Raw genomic sequence first — 14,276 nt, 5'->3', positions numbered from 1 at the left:
AAGTTAAATTCATTAGGAAAGTTTAATATGTTAAGTGAAGTACATAACTTGGCTACGAAACAAAAATCCAGTTTGACTTTTGCTGTCTCTCGATCACAAGTCCCCCAAGTGAAAGTCCTGTACTTCTTCTATCCAAAGAAACTCAACTTCCTCCCAACACAAACTCTTTTTACTGGATCACATGACCTCTTTCTTTGACCTGGGTGGTCACAGTGCGTATCTTTCTGACGTCAACAGCTTTAACAAAACTGTAGCACTTGATCACCCGGGAATGAGAATGGGCTGGTTTAACCCAGCAGCCACCAACAGTGACGTCACCCATTGGTTTGTGAACAGCCGTTAGAAATCCTCGAGTTCAGAGAGTGGCAGCTGCCATCTTGCTACTTTGGAGGGGTTTGGAGCCAGAAGTGACCATATTTGGACAAGCTTGGGAGGAGTGAGCAGGGGATCTGACTCAATCTGACTGGAAACCCGACGATACTACGTCCCGCCTATATATAGCGGGAATATTACTACACCATAGACCTGTCAATCAAAAAGATACACCCCCCAAAAAACATATTTTCCAATTATTGAGGGGATTTTTTTTTTCACATGGACTGCCAGAAAACTAGTAAGAAAGAAGGACTTTAGCGTAATGATTTGTTAAAAAAAAAATGTATTGACTTTATATTTTATAAGAGAAGTTAAATGGGAGTATATGCAGTTAGAGGCTTTTTAGAACCAACCTCTAGTGGCTGTCAGTGGTATTGCTGATTAAGGCAGTTCCACATCGGCCTTATTTTTCAGACCTGGAAGCTACGTCCACTTTTATATACAATCAATGGTTTTCACACATATCTTGATGAGTTTTGTTGATGTAGTTTGCTGTCTGCAGCAAAAGTGAAAAGACAGGACAACTGTGTTAATAGATGCTTGCTGATACAGAGCGATGTCATGGTCACATGTTGGAATTCACAATTTGGTCAATATGATGTTCAGTGTGGTTGTTTTGGTCAAGGCAAAAAGGAAAAGATTCATTTCACAACAAAGCTGTTGACTAAATGAGGGCTGTATATAGTATAGTACAGAACAGCAGTAAAACAGCGGTATCTGCCTTTAACTAAACAATTCCTCATCAAACATCCCTCTTGTATCTGGAATAGTAAAATCACTGTTTTTAGTGTACGAATGGCATTTTTTAAAAGGACATTACACTCTATTTCAGTGATGCTGATAAATAGTTTTATTTTCCAAATGTATGTTTTTGTAGTTTGGAATAGATAACTTCAGTGATTATCCAGCAAGGAGATGCATTTGTCTAACAATTCCCACAGTGGTTCTAGTTTGCCAGGCAAAGTAGAATGACATTGTCTGAATTCATATCCCCATTTCAAAGTCTGTCAGAACATTAGTTATCAATGGGCCACCAATGAGGCCAGTGGGGCCTGCCCACCGGGCTTGGCTCCAGCACCAGCAGCATATCGGGGCCCCTTCCATCTGTTGCCCTTGTCCTGTGTGTGTGTGTGTGTGTGTGTGTGTGTGTGTGTGTGTGTGTGTGTGTGTGTGTGTGTGTGTGTGTGTGTGTGTGTGTGTGTGTGTGTGTGTGTGTGTGTGTGTTTGCTGGCCTACTCAACTCCCATCTCTATCATCTGTTGAAATCCAATGTCTGTTTCCCTCTTATTGGGCTTGAAAAGACACACCAGATGGCTTGTGAAAAAAATAAATCAAAAAAATCATACTCCTCAAACCAACAAGTCAAGAGGCACTGCCCACAGCCATGGTAGAGCTCTGAAATATTTAAGACTAAGACAGACAGTAAGACACACACACACACACACACACACACCATTGGTTTATGTTGGACTTTTACACATGTCACCAGAAAGGACTGACAGCAGCAGCAAAATCAGAAAATCAAGTCTTAATATGGATTGTTGATTTCTGGACCCCGACACACGTGACCTTGACTCTGAGTCTACAAGGCAGGTCAGAACAGGCAATGTGAGCGAAATCATGCTCCGTTTGCAAACTGAATAGTCGAGTCAAGTATATTTATAGTCTTTTACACATGTTTCTAAAAGATTCATATGTCAAATACACTCGAGTTCACACTCACACTGGTGGGTCATTTGGAGTCTCCAGTACACCTGAGCTGTATGTTACAGTGTTAAAACATTTTAAAACACAGAGCAAAGCTGAGACCAAGTTCCTGGACCTTGTTGTTATGTAGGCAGCAATCTTGGAGGACTCATTTGACATTTTGGGAAATAGGCTTTATCATTTTCTGGCAGAGTTAGTGCCAACACAACAATTTGCTGCTGTACACGGGGCTATGTGCTGGAACGGGAAAACTAAAATGATGTTTCGGATAAAAGGATGTTTTTATACAAACAATAAACTATATATAAAATTATACTGTATATATATAAACTTATATGGTATATATACACTTATAAAAAGATATAATAAGTTTAAATGTTAGTTGTTGTACAGAGCCTATTTCCCTCTTTTTCTTGTCTCACTGCAAATCTAAGCTAACTGGCTGCTAACACTAGTTTTGTAGTTTATGGACCACCATTGTAGTTGCATCAATCTTCTCATCTCATCCTCTCACAGCATGAAAGTCAATAACCAAACTTGTTGAAGTAAAGTGAAAGAAGTATCCAGATCCTATACTTAAATAAAAGTACCAACATAGCAATGGAAAAATACTTAATTTCAAGTAAAGACAAATCATACTACAGCAAAAGTACAGAAGGATTAGCAGCAAAAATATAGTTCAAGTTTTAAAGTCGTTCTTACTGATATATTATCATGAATGACATCATTAGAGTAATAACACTGAAGCATGAAGTGTGTAAACAGCATGTTACTGTTGTAGCTGCTGCAGGTGGAGCTGCTTTGAACTATTTTATATCCAGTTTTATATCCAAGGATGGCAGATAAATGTGAGGGCTCATCAGGTGATCACTTAGAGGAAAGAAGAAAAAAAAAGTTCTGATTAACAAATCTGTTTTCAGCTTTTGAACTTCTTCTCCAATCTTTTTTGAAATGAAACCATGTGAGAAGTTTAGAGGGAGAAATCAATATCAAATGGAGTTGTTAACAACTCAGACATCTGAAATGTGACCCCAACTACACACTGCTTTTTGAAAGACATCAGGAGAATGTGCTGTGTTTTCATGTCAAATCTTACATTTTGAAAGTTACTAAAGCTGTCAAATAAATAGTGGAGTAGAAAGTACAACATTTCCCTCTAAAATATAGTAACGTGGAAGTATAAAGTAGCATCAAACGGAAGTACTCGATAAAAATTAAAGTATCTCAAAATTGTACTTAAGTACGGTACTCGACTAAATGTACTCGTCACTCTCCACCTCTGTTCCTTTAAGTCGACCATCAACTGATATTAGTGCCAAAGCTCTTCGGAGGTTGACATTTACATTGTTTCATAAAACCAGCTTTACCGAGGGAGTGACGATACAGACATAGTACATTTGCATCCACTTTGACATATTAAACCAAAGAGAGAAAGGCACTGCATCCTTTGCCGTATAAATCTAAACTGAATCCCTTTCAAATTAAGAAGTGCTTTACTAATATTTCTTAATAACAACAATGCCAAGTCACTTCCATCATGCACTAATTTCAGTTTACAGGCAATATTTACTGACTGGACCCTCAAACACCCCCCTTTTCTTTTTCTGCCCATAATGAGACCATCCTGGAACACTCATCTACTCCAGTAATTTGTTCTGTCCAACGCCCATATCACACTCTCGTGTTTTTTTTTGTTTTTTTTATTCAGCAGCTCAAGTCATCAGAGTTCGCGCCGACTGACGGACTAAAGCTCAAAATACTGCATGGCACTTTGCAGTGAAATGTGGCACCGAGTCGCTAGATCATCTGAGGTTGTTTTTTTTCTTCTTCAGGTTATCCAGGCTTACGCACCGTCATATTAGTGGCTGCACTCTTAACAGCAATTTAGTGATTTGAATTCCCTCTTAGCTGCTGTCGTTTCATTACGCTGCGAGAGCAAAATGAAAAGTAGACTGAGTTTTACTATATTAAAAAGAGCAAATGTGTAGATGTCTCCTTATGAGTTTGCTCATTGACACGCATGGGATACATTCTTTGAAAATATGAATCTCTCTCTCTCTCCCTCCCTCCCCTGCTACCCCTCACAGACACTCTCACTCTCTCTCTCTCACTCTGTGTAGTCTTGTTTTTTCAGATGTAATGTCCAACACAGTGTTCCTTCAAGCAGGGCCACCTCTTCCCGTTCCAGCCCTGCTGGCTGAGCTCCTCGTAGAGTCGGCTCTGGTCTCCAGGCTCAGAGGAGGTGAGCTAGCTGAGGTGTTGTTTCTGATCCTCACACCAGACGCTGTCTCACCTCCACAACAGACAGGCTCTTTATTCAGTGACGCCTGAAATTAGATGGTGCACTTAATAGGGGGATGGAAACGTTGTGGTGGAACTGGCATCGGTGTAGTCTCTGCCAGTCACCGAAGCTACGGCGACATCTGGAGATGTACACTGTGGGCCTTTTATGATTCAGATTAAAATGACTCTTTTACATGAAGGCACTTTTTATTTTAAATATTATTTCCAACCAATTTATACAATATGTTTCTGCATGTGTGCAATCGTGCAGCCGGTAATGCATGAGTGAATGCTTTATCTGTGACACAATTGCAGTTCTTCCAGAATTAATTCACCGCTGCGAAAACCAACATATGCTCCAGTCTTATATGGTGATATTTCATATGTCCAAGCTGTTGTCTTTAAACATCTTTATCAGCGATGAGGGATCTGGTCACTGAGGTCATGTGTGTATCAGAAAACCGCAAAGAAAACGGATGTAGATGAGTGTAGGTTGTACAGTATACCACTTACTTATGCATAGCTGAACAGCATACAAGGTAAAAAAAAAAAAACAGGAATCAGACTCCTTAATGGACTTTTTCTCTCTTTCTTTGACCACATCTTCTTCAACACCTCTTTCCCGTCTTCCTCTTCTCTCCCTGTCGTCCTCTCACTCTCCGTGAGCAACTCCCCCTTTCCTTCTTTCTCCATCCCCCTCTCCCCTTTCAGTGCTGCAGCCCACCCTGCTCCGAGCTTTAATGGTACATGCCATTAGAAAGCCCATCTCCGGAAGGGAGGAGGGGAGGGTGGTCTCAATCTCAGCTAAGAGGCTACTTTAGTCCCCCGAACATAAGCACATTCACAGATGTCTCCGCACGCATAGAGCCGCCTCACCCGTCACGACAGAGCAGCCTGCTTCTGTGTGAGCCGACGATCCGCGGACAGAGAAGCAGAGAAGGGCAGAGAGATACAACAGAGAGGTAGCGAGGACAAGGGTGGGAGGGAGTCGCAAGAGAAAGAAGAGGTGAAGAGCCACAGAGCAAAACACATACATCGCTGCCACGCCGACGTGTCCTCTCATGCACCAGTTTCGGCGCGAGTGAGTGCAAGAAGAGGAAAGAGACGGGAAGGGTGGAAAGCAAATCCTGGGCGCTTGAGTCCTCTCTTTGCTCTATATCCCCCTCTTTTTTTTTTTTTTTTTATCTCCATCATCCAAGGCATGAAGGCAGGCTTCAGCTGGCACGGCAGAATAAAAGAAAGGGATGCTTTGAATGCTGCCTCTCTTTCGACAAGGGACAAGGAAGAGGAAGGGGGGGACAACACACAGCAGGGACAAAAACAGGATTTCTAGAATGAATGGGAGTCCTTCTGCCGCATGCGCTGGGAATAGCAGTCTCACACTGAAGTCTCTGAATGAGGTAAAAATAATGAAACCACATTATCTTCCTTTTGTCTTCTCTAAGCCTGACCGGCCAGCATGGTCGGATATACATCTGAGATGCACTTGAAAGCATGCACATAAGCTTGACAGAGATTTACCAATTTCCATGCTGATCAGGTTTGGAACGGCAGCAGGGAGATTGCCATCTTTGTCCCTGGGTCGTGGTGTTTCGGCGGCGCGGTGGAAGTGAGTGGGAAAATCTATGCATGTTGCATGCTGCAGAGAGGCACTGTGAGCTGGCAGTCGAAGAAGAGTCAGTGACGGCCTGATGAAAAGAATTGCTGGTAATCCTCATGATGAGCATTTGTGTATTGAGATAGCAGAAGGGCACGGAGAGATTTTCTCTTAACTGACCAGCAGAGCTGCCGCCGCACATGGTCCGACTGGAAATGTAGAGTCTGTGAGTTCAGCTGCTAAATGCAAATTAAATTCACTTTTTTCATGAAACCTAAATTCAATATCCTATGGTGCAAAATCTGATGAAAGAATTAGGATACCATAGGAAGACTCGCAAAGAAGAGTTAAGGAACCGAACCGAATGCAGTGCGTGTTTTCTAAAGCAAAGTCTGAGCACTTTCACTGGTGACCCTAGGGAGCCGTACACTACCTTCCAAACAGAAAATAACAACTTGTCCATGGAAGCGAACAAAGAAGGCACATTGAGTTGAGAAAAGGGAAGCTTGAGTTGAAGTTAAGTGGGCTGTATGTTTTCATTTCTGACACCGACCGAGGGAACCCTCTCTCTCTCTATCTCTCTCTTAGAGAAAAGATGTTGTTGTAGAGGTTGTTCTCTTGGCCAGCACAGGTGCACAAGCAACTCTGCTGGAAAGAAAAAAAAACAGTGTATTGTTTCAACCCATGTTGCACTTCTGTCAACTACTGAGATAATGGTATATTTTGGCTTTTTAGATAACTTGCGTGCATTGGCATAACTAAAAAAAAAAAAAAAAGGGTCAGGAACTATTGCTTCAGCACAATGATGGGAGCAGGAGAGTCTTGGTGTTCATGTGGACCGTGCTTGAGATCATCAATGTTGCAGGGTTCGGTGTTTAATTATATGTATTTTTTGCAGTTTAGCAGTAGTCTTAGAGGAAAGTCTTGCACAGTGTTGGTACAGTGCCGAAAGGTCTGGGCTCCAGTCTTAAGTCCTTACTCATGTGTCAAGACACATAAATCTGACTGTCCCTGGAAGTTCTGACTGGTCCAATGACAGCATGCTGACACCCATCATGACATCAGGCATATTGGGCAAATATGTTTTCTCTCACGCTCATATTTTCACAAACAAGCCACAGTGTTAAAGAAAAAGGACGTCCAAAAGAAGAGACAACATTGTAGCCCCACTCTTTTTTTTTTTGAGGAGGAGGAATTAATCATAATAAAGTAACATTTTTATAGACACTTCTATCCAATAAACGTTATATTGTCATAAATGTGTATTTCTGATATTATATGGGGAAATTAACCCAAACTTCTCATCACTGTGGGGCTGTGTATCTATTAATCCATACTGAGAAATACAATTCGACACACAACGGCATACATTCCTACTGAACTAGTTGTGCTTCTCCCGTTTCAAAGAGTCCTTCGTCCATTCCTCAGCCCACATACACGATGGCAGCAACACCTGCCGCCCGTTTCTCAGCCTATACAGTAAATCTCACTCGCAATGAAGCCGTGCATGTCCCCAGCTGTTTCTCACACGAGCCTTAGCATGCTTGTATTGCGCTGCACTCCCTGACCATGTACATATGTGGCTTCTGCTTAGTCTAGCAATGTCAGCAAATAGCATCCAGATCTCATTTGTGGAAGCAGGCAGCTTGTCATTTCGTTCTTTGTTGAAGGCTGCTCCTCTCTTCGGACGCACGACACACAAAGTGTTGAGCAATAGACTCATAGGTCTATTGGTGCCAGTCTGGCACAATGAAAACTAATTTATAAGTTATCACTTATTTGGTGGTGAACATTTGCTAATGTGTTACAAAAATAACTTTTTTTGGTCCAGCAGGTTGTGAATCCACAATTGTGGTTAGTTTATATACCTTACTAGCGGATATTGCTTTTTCTTTATGGAGCTATTAGAGCATTTAAGCACTTCAATTAGATAATACTCCTCTTTCCCTCTATCATCCTGAAGAAGGTCGAAAAACATTGTAATGGGAGAGCTCATGGGTAATTATGAAGTAGAAGCACCCACAATGCATTATTAGGGAAGCGTTTCACCCAATAATAAGCATTGAAATGTGAAGCAATAGATGTCAGGATATCTGAAACCAAAAGACAAAGCAGACTGTAATGCTGCACAAAGCATTTCCATACAGCTTCTCTTTAAAATGCAACATACTAACAAAATATTATGCAATCTAAAGTAGACGTCACCTGTCTGAATGGAAAGTGGTACTAAATTTGATGCAGCACAATAAAATAGAGAATATTTCACACTAGATGCTATAAAATATACATACTACTCTACACGAACATACATAATCTTGCAGAAAGCAGGTGTTAAATGTTCATACATGGAGTACACATGTTCATCAGCGGAAGCTTAGCAGCACTTCACACATTATTGCATGTTGTAGTTATATGTACGAAGCCTGACAAGACAGAGGGATTCAACTTTTAACAAAGGTTTTCAATGCTGTTGACAAGGCTGCGGAGGTTTGGAAACACAGGGCAGCATGTGGGCGCGTGTGAAGCACGTCTACCTACACTGAGAGAGATAGAAGTTTTTAAACCCCTCTCCACTGGGTAAAATGTATTTATGTTTGATGTCTGTTCAGTGCGTGCTGTAGGTTTCTCTTTGAACGTAACTGAGCTTCTGTGCACATTCAGTCATGGAGCTGTCCAGTCTTAGGCAACGGAGTGGCCAAGCAGTAGACAAGAGGACTGTGGCTTTATCACATACAATGGATAGTCTATCTGTTACACGATACAGGAGCAGTACATATAGCCGGAGTAGTTTGTACATACACTTGCTCCGAGTAAATCTTTATGATTATGGATATTAAACAATGAAAAAAATGCAACTGCCAGCATTATGCCGCAATCTGCATGTATGACACACTACCTGCTGCAAGTACATACAAATCCCTGTCTGTACTTGCATATTTGTACCTCGAAAAATTCTCGCATCTCAAAGTCCTTCTATATCTGCAAGCAATGGTTATTATTTATGCATGTTGAAGTACAAACTGGCTGACTCCAAGGATGCATTGAATTACAAATGCTTAAGCCAAGTACATAAATCAACAAGAAAAGTAAAACTCCTTTTTTCAGGTTTAACAACTTTACTGAAAAATACCACATCCAAAAGGTGTTGCGTTTAATTAATCAATACCCATATCATGCAGTAGTATTATAAAACCGTTTTAATTTGAGAATGTTTTTAGTACATAGGAAGCAAAGAGAATGTTTATTTTAACAAAGAATGTGCAAAAATAATGATCTGTTAAAGTACTATGAATTTATTAGTTGTTCTCCACTTCTGCCTGCAAATTCCTTTGCAAGTCCTCAATGTTTAAGATAAACTATTATTCTTTTCTCATTGTTATTATTGTGAAAAAGGACAATTATTGGATTTTCTTCAGAAGGTATCAATCAAAGGCAAAAAAAGAGAGATTTGACTTTAAGTAAGAGTTACTTGTAAGAATAATGTTTGTTCTTTGCCACTAAATATACTACGTCATTCTGTGTCAAAAGCTAGAGTCTAACCTCTATGAAAATATATGAAGGCGTGGTTTGAGTCTGGCCCGTGGCGGTCCCAAAGGCAGCAGCTTAAAACGGACTGGGCACATGCCCTTTTTAATAACCAGCTTAGAAACAAAGTTAAAGCAAAATGACGACCAAGAACAATCTGTCGGGCCTTGCAGCAGTGCTGTTGTACCTCAGTGGATTGCACTCCGTGGGGCACTTAAAATCTGTCTGGCTGCCCATTAAGACAGCCACTATCCTGGCTCATTAATGTCCTGCAGAGGAATTAGAATAAACTGCGCTCCACAGACTCATGCTGGCAGAGGCTCTCTCCCTTCTCTCCAGCAGCTTTTCTCCCTCCAGGGACGGCAGTTGTTTGCCCGAGGTACATCAGAGCAGCTTGGACTGACCGGCAACACCAAATAATTAGATGCTCCGAACTGCTGTAGCTGTTGAATTCATCCTGACTTGTTTCAGCGATTTCAGCAAGGTTGCCAAATATAATCACTGCATAGGACACCACCACTCACTTAAATGGGAAATTGGGTTTGAAAAGCGAGGATTATAAGAGGAGGAGGGATGCTATCTTGGAGGTAGTGAAGCAATGGTGCTCATAATCAAGTGCATTAAAGTCAAAAGGAAGGGAGAGCTTGAAGTGGATCTTAATACATTTTGTGAATGACGTGTTTTTTTTTTCCAAATTGTGCTGTTTTTCAGCACAAATTTGGATTTTTTTTCCTCAGTTTTTCTCTGAGATCTGTTTAAATTTAACAATATAAAAGGACTGTTTGTTTACAGAGGAATCTATTTTTGACTGAGTGACCAGTGTGTAGTAATCCCAGTCAATTTGAGAGAGGTACTTGTAAAAACTCTCATGTTGGAGCTCCCAATTCATTCAGTGGAAAGGCAAAAAAAAAAACAGGGCATCCTGTCAAGTATTAAATTATTCTTCATGCCAAGAGTGGAGACCCTTGGGTTTGGCTGTTCTTTTTGTTGATGCTGTCATGCTCCCCAGCTAAAAATAAATTCAGTCAGAAGACATCTATTTCACTTATATAATCCTCATTGTCAAATGAAAACTAATGTTCTTTTTTTCCAAAACAGTGTCATGTTAAAGAGCAACACTCAAGTATGTTTTATGTTGTTAAGTGTGAATTTTATTGTAAACCTGGAACATTTTAGTGACAAGTGTCTGCTTCTGCTCACAACTTCTGTTTTGCATCTGCTGATCAAGTCAGTCTGAGTGTCAATAAAATAAACAGCATCATTTTCTGTTTTACAGGGATTTGCGGTAAAGGCTTGTAATGCTGTTTACTGGTTTAATCAGTAATGCTGCATGATTCAAATAAGTTTACCCCTTTTTCTTAATTAATTTTTTTTTTTTTTTTTTGCTATAATCTCATTATGTGTAATTGTAGTTACCCATGGTCCCTGGGGGCAGTACTGCTGTGTTAGAAAGAGAGAAAAAAAGAAGAGGGTATTAGAGACAGCTGGCAGTGTGGTATCAGTTGTGTTCACATTCATCAAGACTGCTGGAGATTAGGAGACAGAGTAGAGATGCTACCAGAGGCGATTGGTATGTTCACTCACATAGTGCCTTGTATATACAGACGCACACACACACACGGTCTACAGTATCTACAGCCACAAACAATAAGCAACGCTCCTGACCGAGCCCTCGAGCTTCACCTCCCCCACTGTCAGGCCATGTTCTGCCACAGTGACCAAGTAATGGAAGTCAGTTCTCTTTCTCGCTCCTCTGGCTCGCCTATCTTCACATATTTCCTGACTATCACTATTACGTAACATAAGAGAGTGAACAGGAAGAGCCCAATTCTGTCCTTCATTGCAAAATGAGTTTAACCTACTAAATAATCAGCATGGTGGCGATGGCACAGCTTGTGTCTTTAGCAGAGTGTTTCAGCCCAGGAGGAGGAGTTTGTTTCGTGTTGCCGATTTTGATGCTATATGTCCTGCCTAACAGTAGGTGTCTGAGATAAGGAGGCTGAGATGATCATTTCCCATGGTGACAGAGGTCGCCCCTTATCAACACTCTGTCCATGCAGTTATAATGTGACCTGACAGTGGTGGTGAGCACCAGGGGTGAGATCTGCGTTAGTTAAAACAGAGTAACACAGCATACTATGTCAAGGATCCACCATGACATTACAAACAAATAAATATGACCAAAAATATTTCTTAACATTGCTTGTGGTACTTTGTTTAGACTGAAAACAGATGTGTAATTTACAGAAAACAGTTACTTTGAATCACTTCTGCCAACCTGAACATCATTACTGATGAAGTAGGAGTCTGGTCACAGCCAACTACACCAACTATGAATGGTTTTGGCAGTGAGGCTTCGATTGCTTTTATGCTTCTTTGTCTGCCTGATACACATCCAACTCCTTCCAGGGTTCGCTGTTGTAATTACCCACAGATTAGGCACCGGCGATGGTGGGCACACGGCACAATGGAAATGTCCTGGTTTTGAGGCACAAACAACCTCTCTCAATTACCCTCTTGAGAAAATCCAAGAGGCTTTGTCGCAAATCCCTCAGCTTTAATGAGAATGAGTGTCCGTCCACCTCTGTAGGAGGAAAGGATCTCCTCATGAGCATGCTGGGAGATTATTTCAGTAACACTGGCCGGTGGAAAGAGATCACCTTTAAACAGTGTTGTTCAAGAAACGCATGTTTACAAACATCACTCAGTCACAACAGCAATTTGAGTCATTGTACCTGATGGAAAATGTTATGAATAAATAAATGATTGGACTAAGTTATGCTAAAAAAAAAAAACTTTAAGCACTGGCTGGAAATCTGTGAAATTATAGCAGATAACTTCATAACTTCAAATAAAGAGATCGGACTGTTATTCTCTAGGCATTAAAGATTTTCCCAATACAAATAATTAAAACAGAGAGATTGGCACTTATGGATAAAAGTATTTTTACCACCTAATAATCCAAACACTGATTGACAAAATGGATTAGTAAAACTAACCATGGGAGTAGTGGGGAATTTGTGTCCTGCTTCAGCCTGTAAACTGTACATATACCTGTACTGTCGCCATAAAAATAAACATCTTTCTAAGCTGATCTGTATTTTGACCTCTTACATGTCACTTGATTAAAGACTTTTCTCAAATCCAGCGACCTTTCCTCCAGCATACGGCAGAACTTGACTCTGTAATGCAAAATAAGGCTGCTGCAGTATGTTTAGAACACACTGACATGTGCATCTTTCTCAGGGTCATCTTTGGTCATTCTCATATTTCCACTGGAGGAGGACTCTGCTGTATTGGAGCTGCGTTGCCCTCTGTGGGTGGATTAGTGACCTTCTTGGAAGGGGTACAATTACACTTAACAACTTTTGATATTTTACCTTTGTTGCCTCGTGTTTCAGAGCTATACAGCAGCACAGACCGGTCGCACTCGGGTTGTACAGAGCTGCATCTTTTCCTTCATCCATTTTCATGGTGTACTGCATGAATGTCGAGATGTTATGCAAAAAAAAAAAAAAAAAAAATGTATTGTTCATTATTAAGCAGCGGCTTGATTTGTTTAGAGGATCCATTGTTAGTGCTAATGATGCTGCCAGGCCCAAATAAGTATTCATCAAGAGACTCGACCTCATTTCTGTTGATCTTGATCACCAAGGTTATTAAGAAACCGGACATTTGTCAGACAGAAATTATGTCTCGAGGCTAGATGGGAACACTTGGATGATGACTTGCCGTTTGAAAGTTGAGTTCATTGTTACCTTATTTCTCTTGAAAGGTCTGATGTTTTCTGCAACAAACCCAATAAAATCTGAAACTTAAGTAGGTGAACTTAAGCTTTCTCCTGGTAGAATCCTTTACACTTCCTTTCATGGTTTTAAGGCCTAATAAATTGATTGAGTGCCCGATTAGGGGTGTGCATGAGATCGTCTCTCTGCATCTCAATCCAGCAGTTGTCATGTAAACTGCAGTTGTGGACCTCTGCAAACAGCTGATGATATAGCATAGTAAGAAGAAATGCCAGGGTTAGTGCATTATAGCTCCCATTTTCTAAATTATTTTCTAGATCTGAGACAAATCTGATTTACAAATCTATCCCATGAAAACACTATTAAAACCATGACAGTTTTTTTTTTTTTTTTTTTTTAATCCATCACTGCTGAATGCGTTGAACTCATTTTCTGCCATGGTGCAATCATCCTCGTTACACAGTATGAAATAGGATTGGCACAGAGAGGGCTGTCTGGTTTTCCTACTTGGAGTTACTAGAGTTAATGTCGGCAGCATTTGTGACTGTTTTGACTGAGTGAGATGCATAAACACGCATTTGCAGTAGGGAATTACTCTAAATTAAATATTAATACACGTTTTTCATTGTGTGGTACATTTCCAGACCAACACAGCAATGTTTCAATGAGAGTAAATAGTAAAGAAATAGTGTCAAATCAGGGAGAAGAATCTGTCTATATTTAATTGCACTGTTATATTGGGTCATGTTTAGTATTCCTATTGATCCATTTTCTATCACGGTGGGAATTTGAAAAAAAATGACTGTTTTGAAATGTAAGGACTTTAAGGTGTGATAGTGGCAAAATTTAGAGGAAGAATATTTTAAGTGCAAAATAAGTGGTTGGAAGCTGCCAAGCAGTATGACGCCACATGCTGAAGGGCGAGAGATGACAGGCCTTAGCTAGCCTGTTGTTATTGTTCCTGTCGTTGCTTGCGTGGCATTTCATGGGCAGGGGGGGTGCCAATTACATCTCACTCACAGTGTTGCGTCTCTGACTCACAC

The 14,276-nt window shown here is 40.6% G+C and overlaps 2 protein-coding genes across 5 annotated transcripts in view; one reads left to right on the top strand and one right to left on the bottom strand.

Annotated features, from left to right (window-relative positions):
- The window catches only part of siae (sialic acid acetylesterase), an 84,789-nt gene extending 78,708 nt beyond the window's left edge, over nt 1-6,081 (bottom strand). The window contains exon 1 of the mRNA XM_069716425.1: nt 5,887-6,081. Within this exon, the coding sequence (XP_069572526.1) occupies nt 5,887-5,896 (10 nt within the window). The 5' untranslated portion in view covers nt 5,897-6,081. The remainder of the gene's footprint in view (nt 1-5,886) is intronic.
- The window catches only part of LOC138631593 (galactosylgalactosylxylosylprotein 3-beta-glucuronosyltransferase 1), a 77,360-nt gene continuing 68,232 nt past the window's right edge, over nt 5,149-14,276 (top strand). Inside the window, exons 1-2 of one of the 4 annotated variants that reach the window (XM_069716753.1) lie at nt 5,149-5,765; nt 5,906-5,974. The gene's annotated coding sequence lies outside the window, so the exon portion shown is untranslated. The remainder of the gene's footprint in view (nt 5,766-5,905; nt 5,975-14,276) is intronic. The other 3 variants (XM_069716670.1, XM_069716840.1, XM_069716923.1) reach the window with 3 other exon arrangements.

The sequence above is a fragment of the Brachyistius frenatus genome, unplaced genomic scaffold, assembly GCF_029030835.1.
Source record: "Brachyistius frenatus isolate BFR_SWC_R1_liver_20210118 unplaced genomic scaffold, ASM2903083v1 Contig_1, whole genome shotgun sequence".
Classification (NCBI taxonomy): Eukaryota; Metazoa; Chordata; class Actinopteri; family Embiotocidae; genus Brachyistius; species Brachyistius frenatus.
Note: the sequence above shows the minus strand (reverse complement) of the source record. Positions and strands in the feature narration are given on the sequence as shown.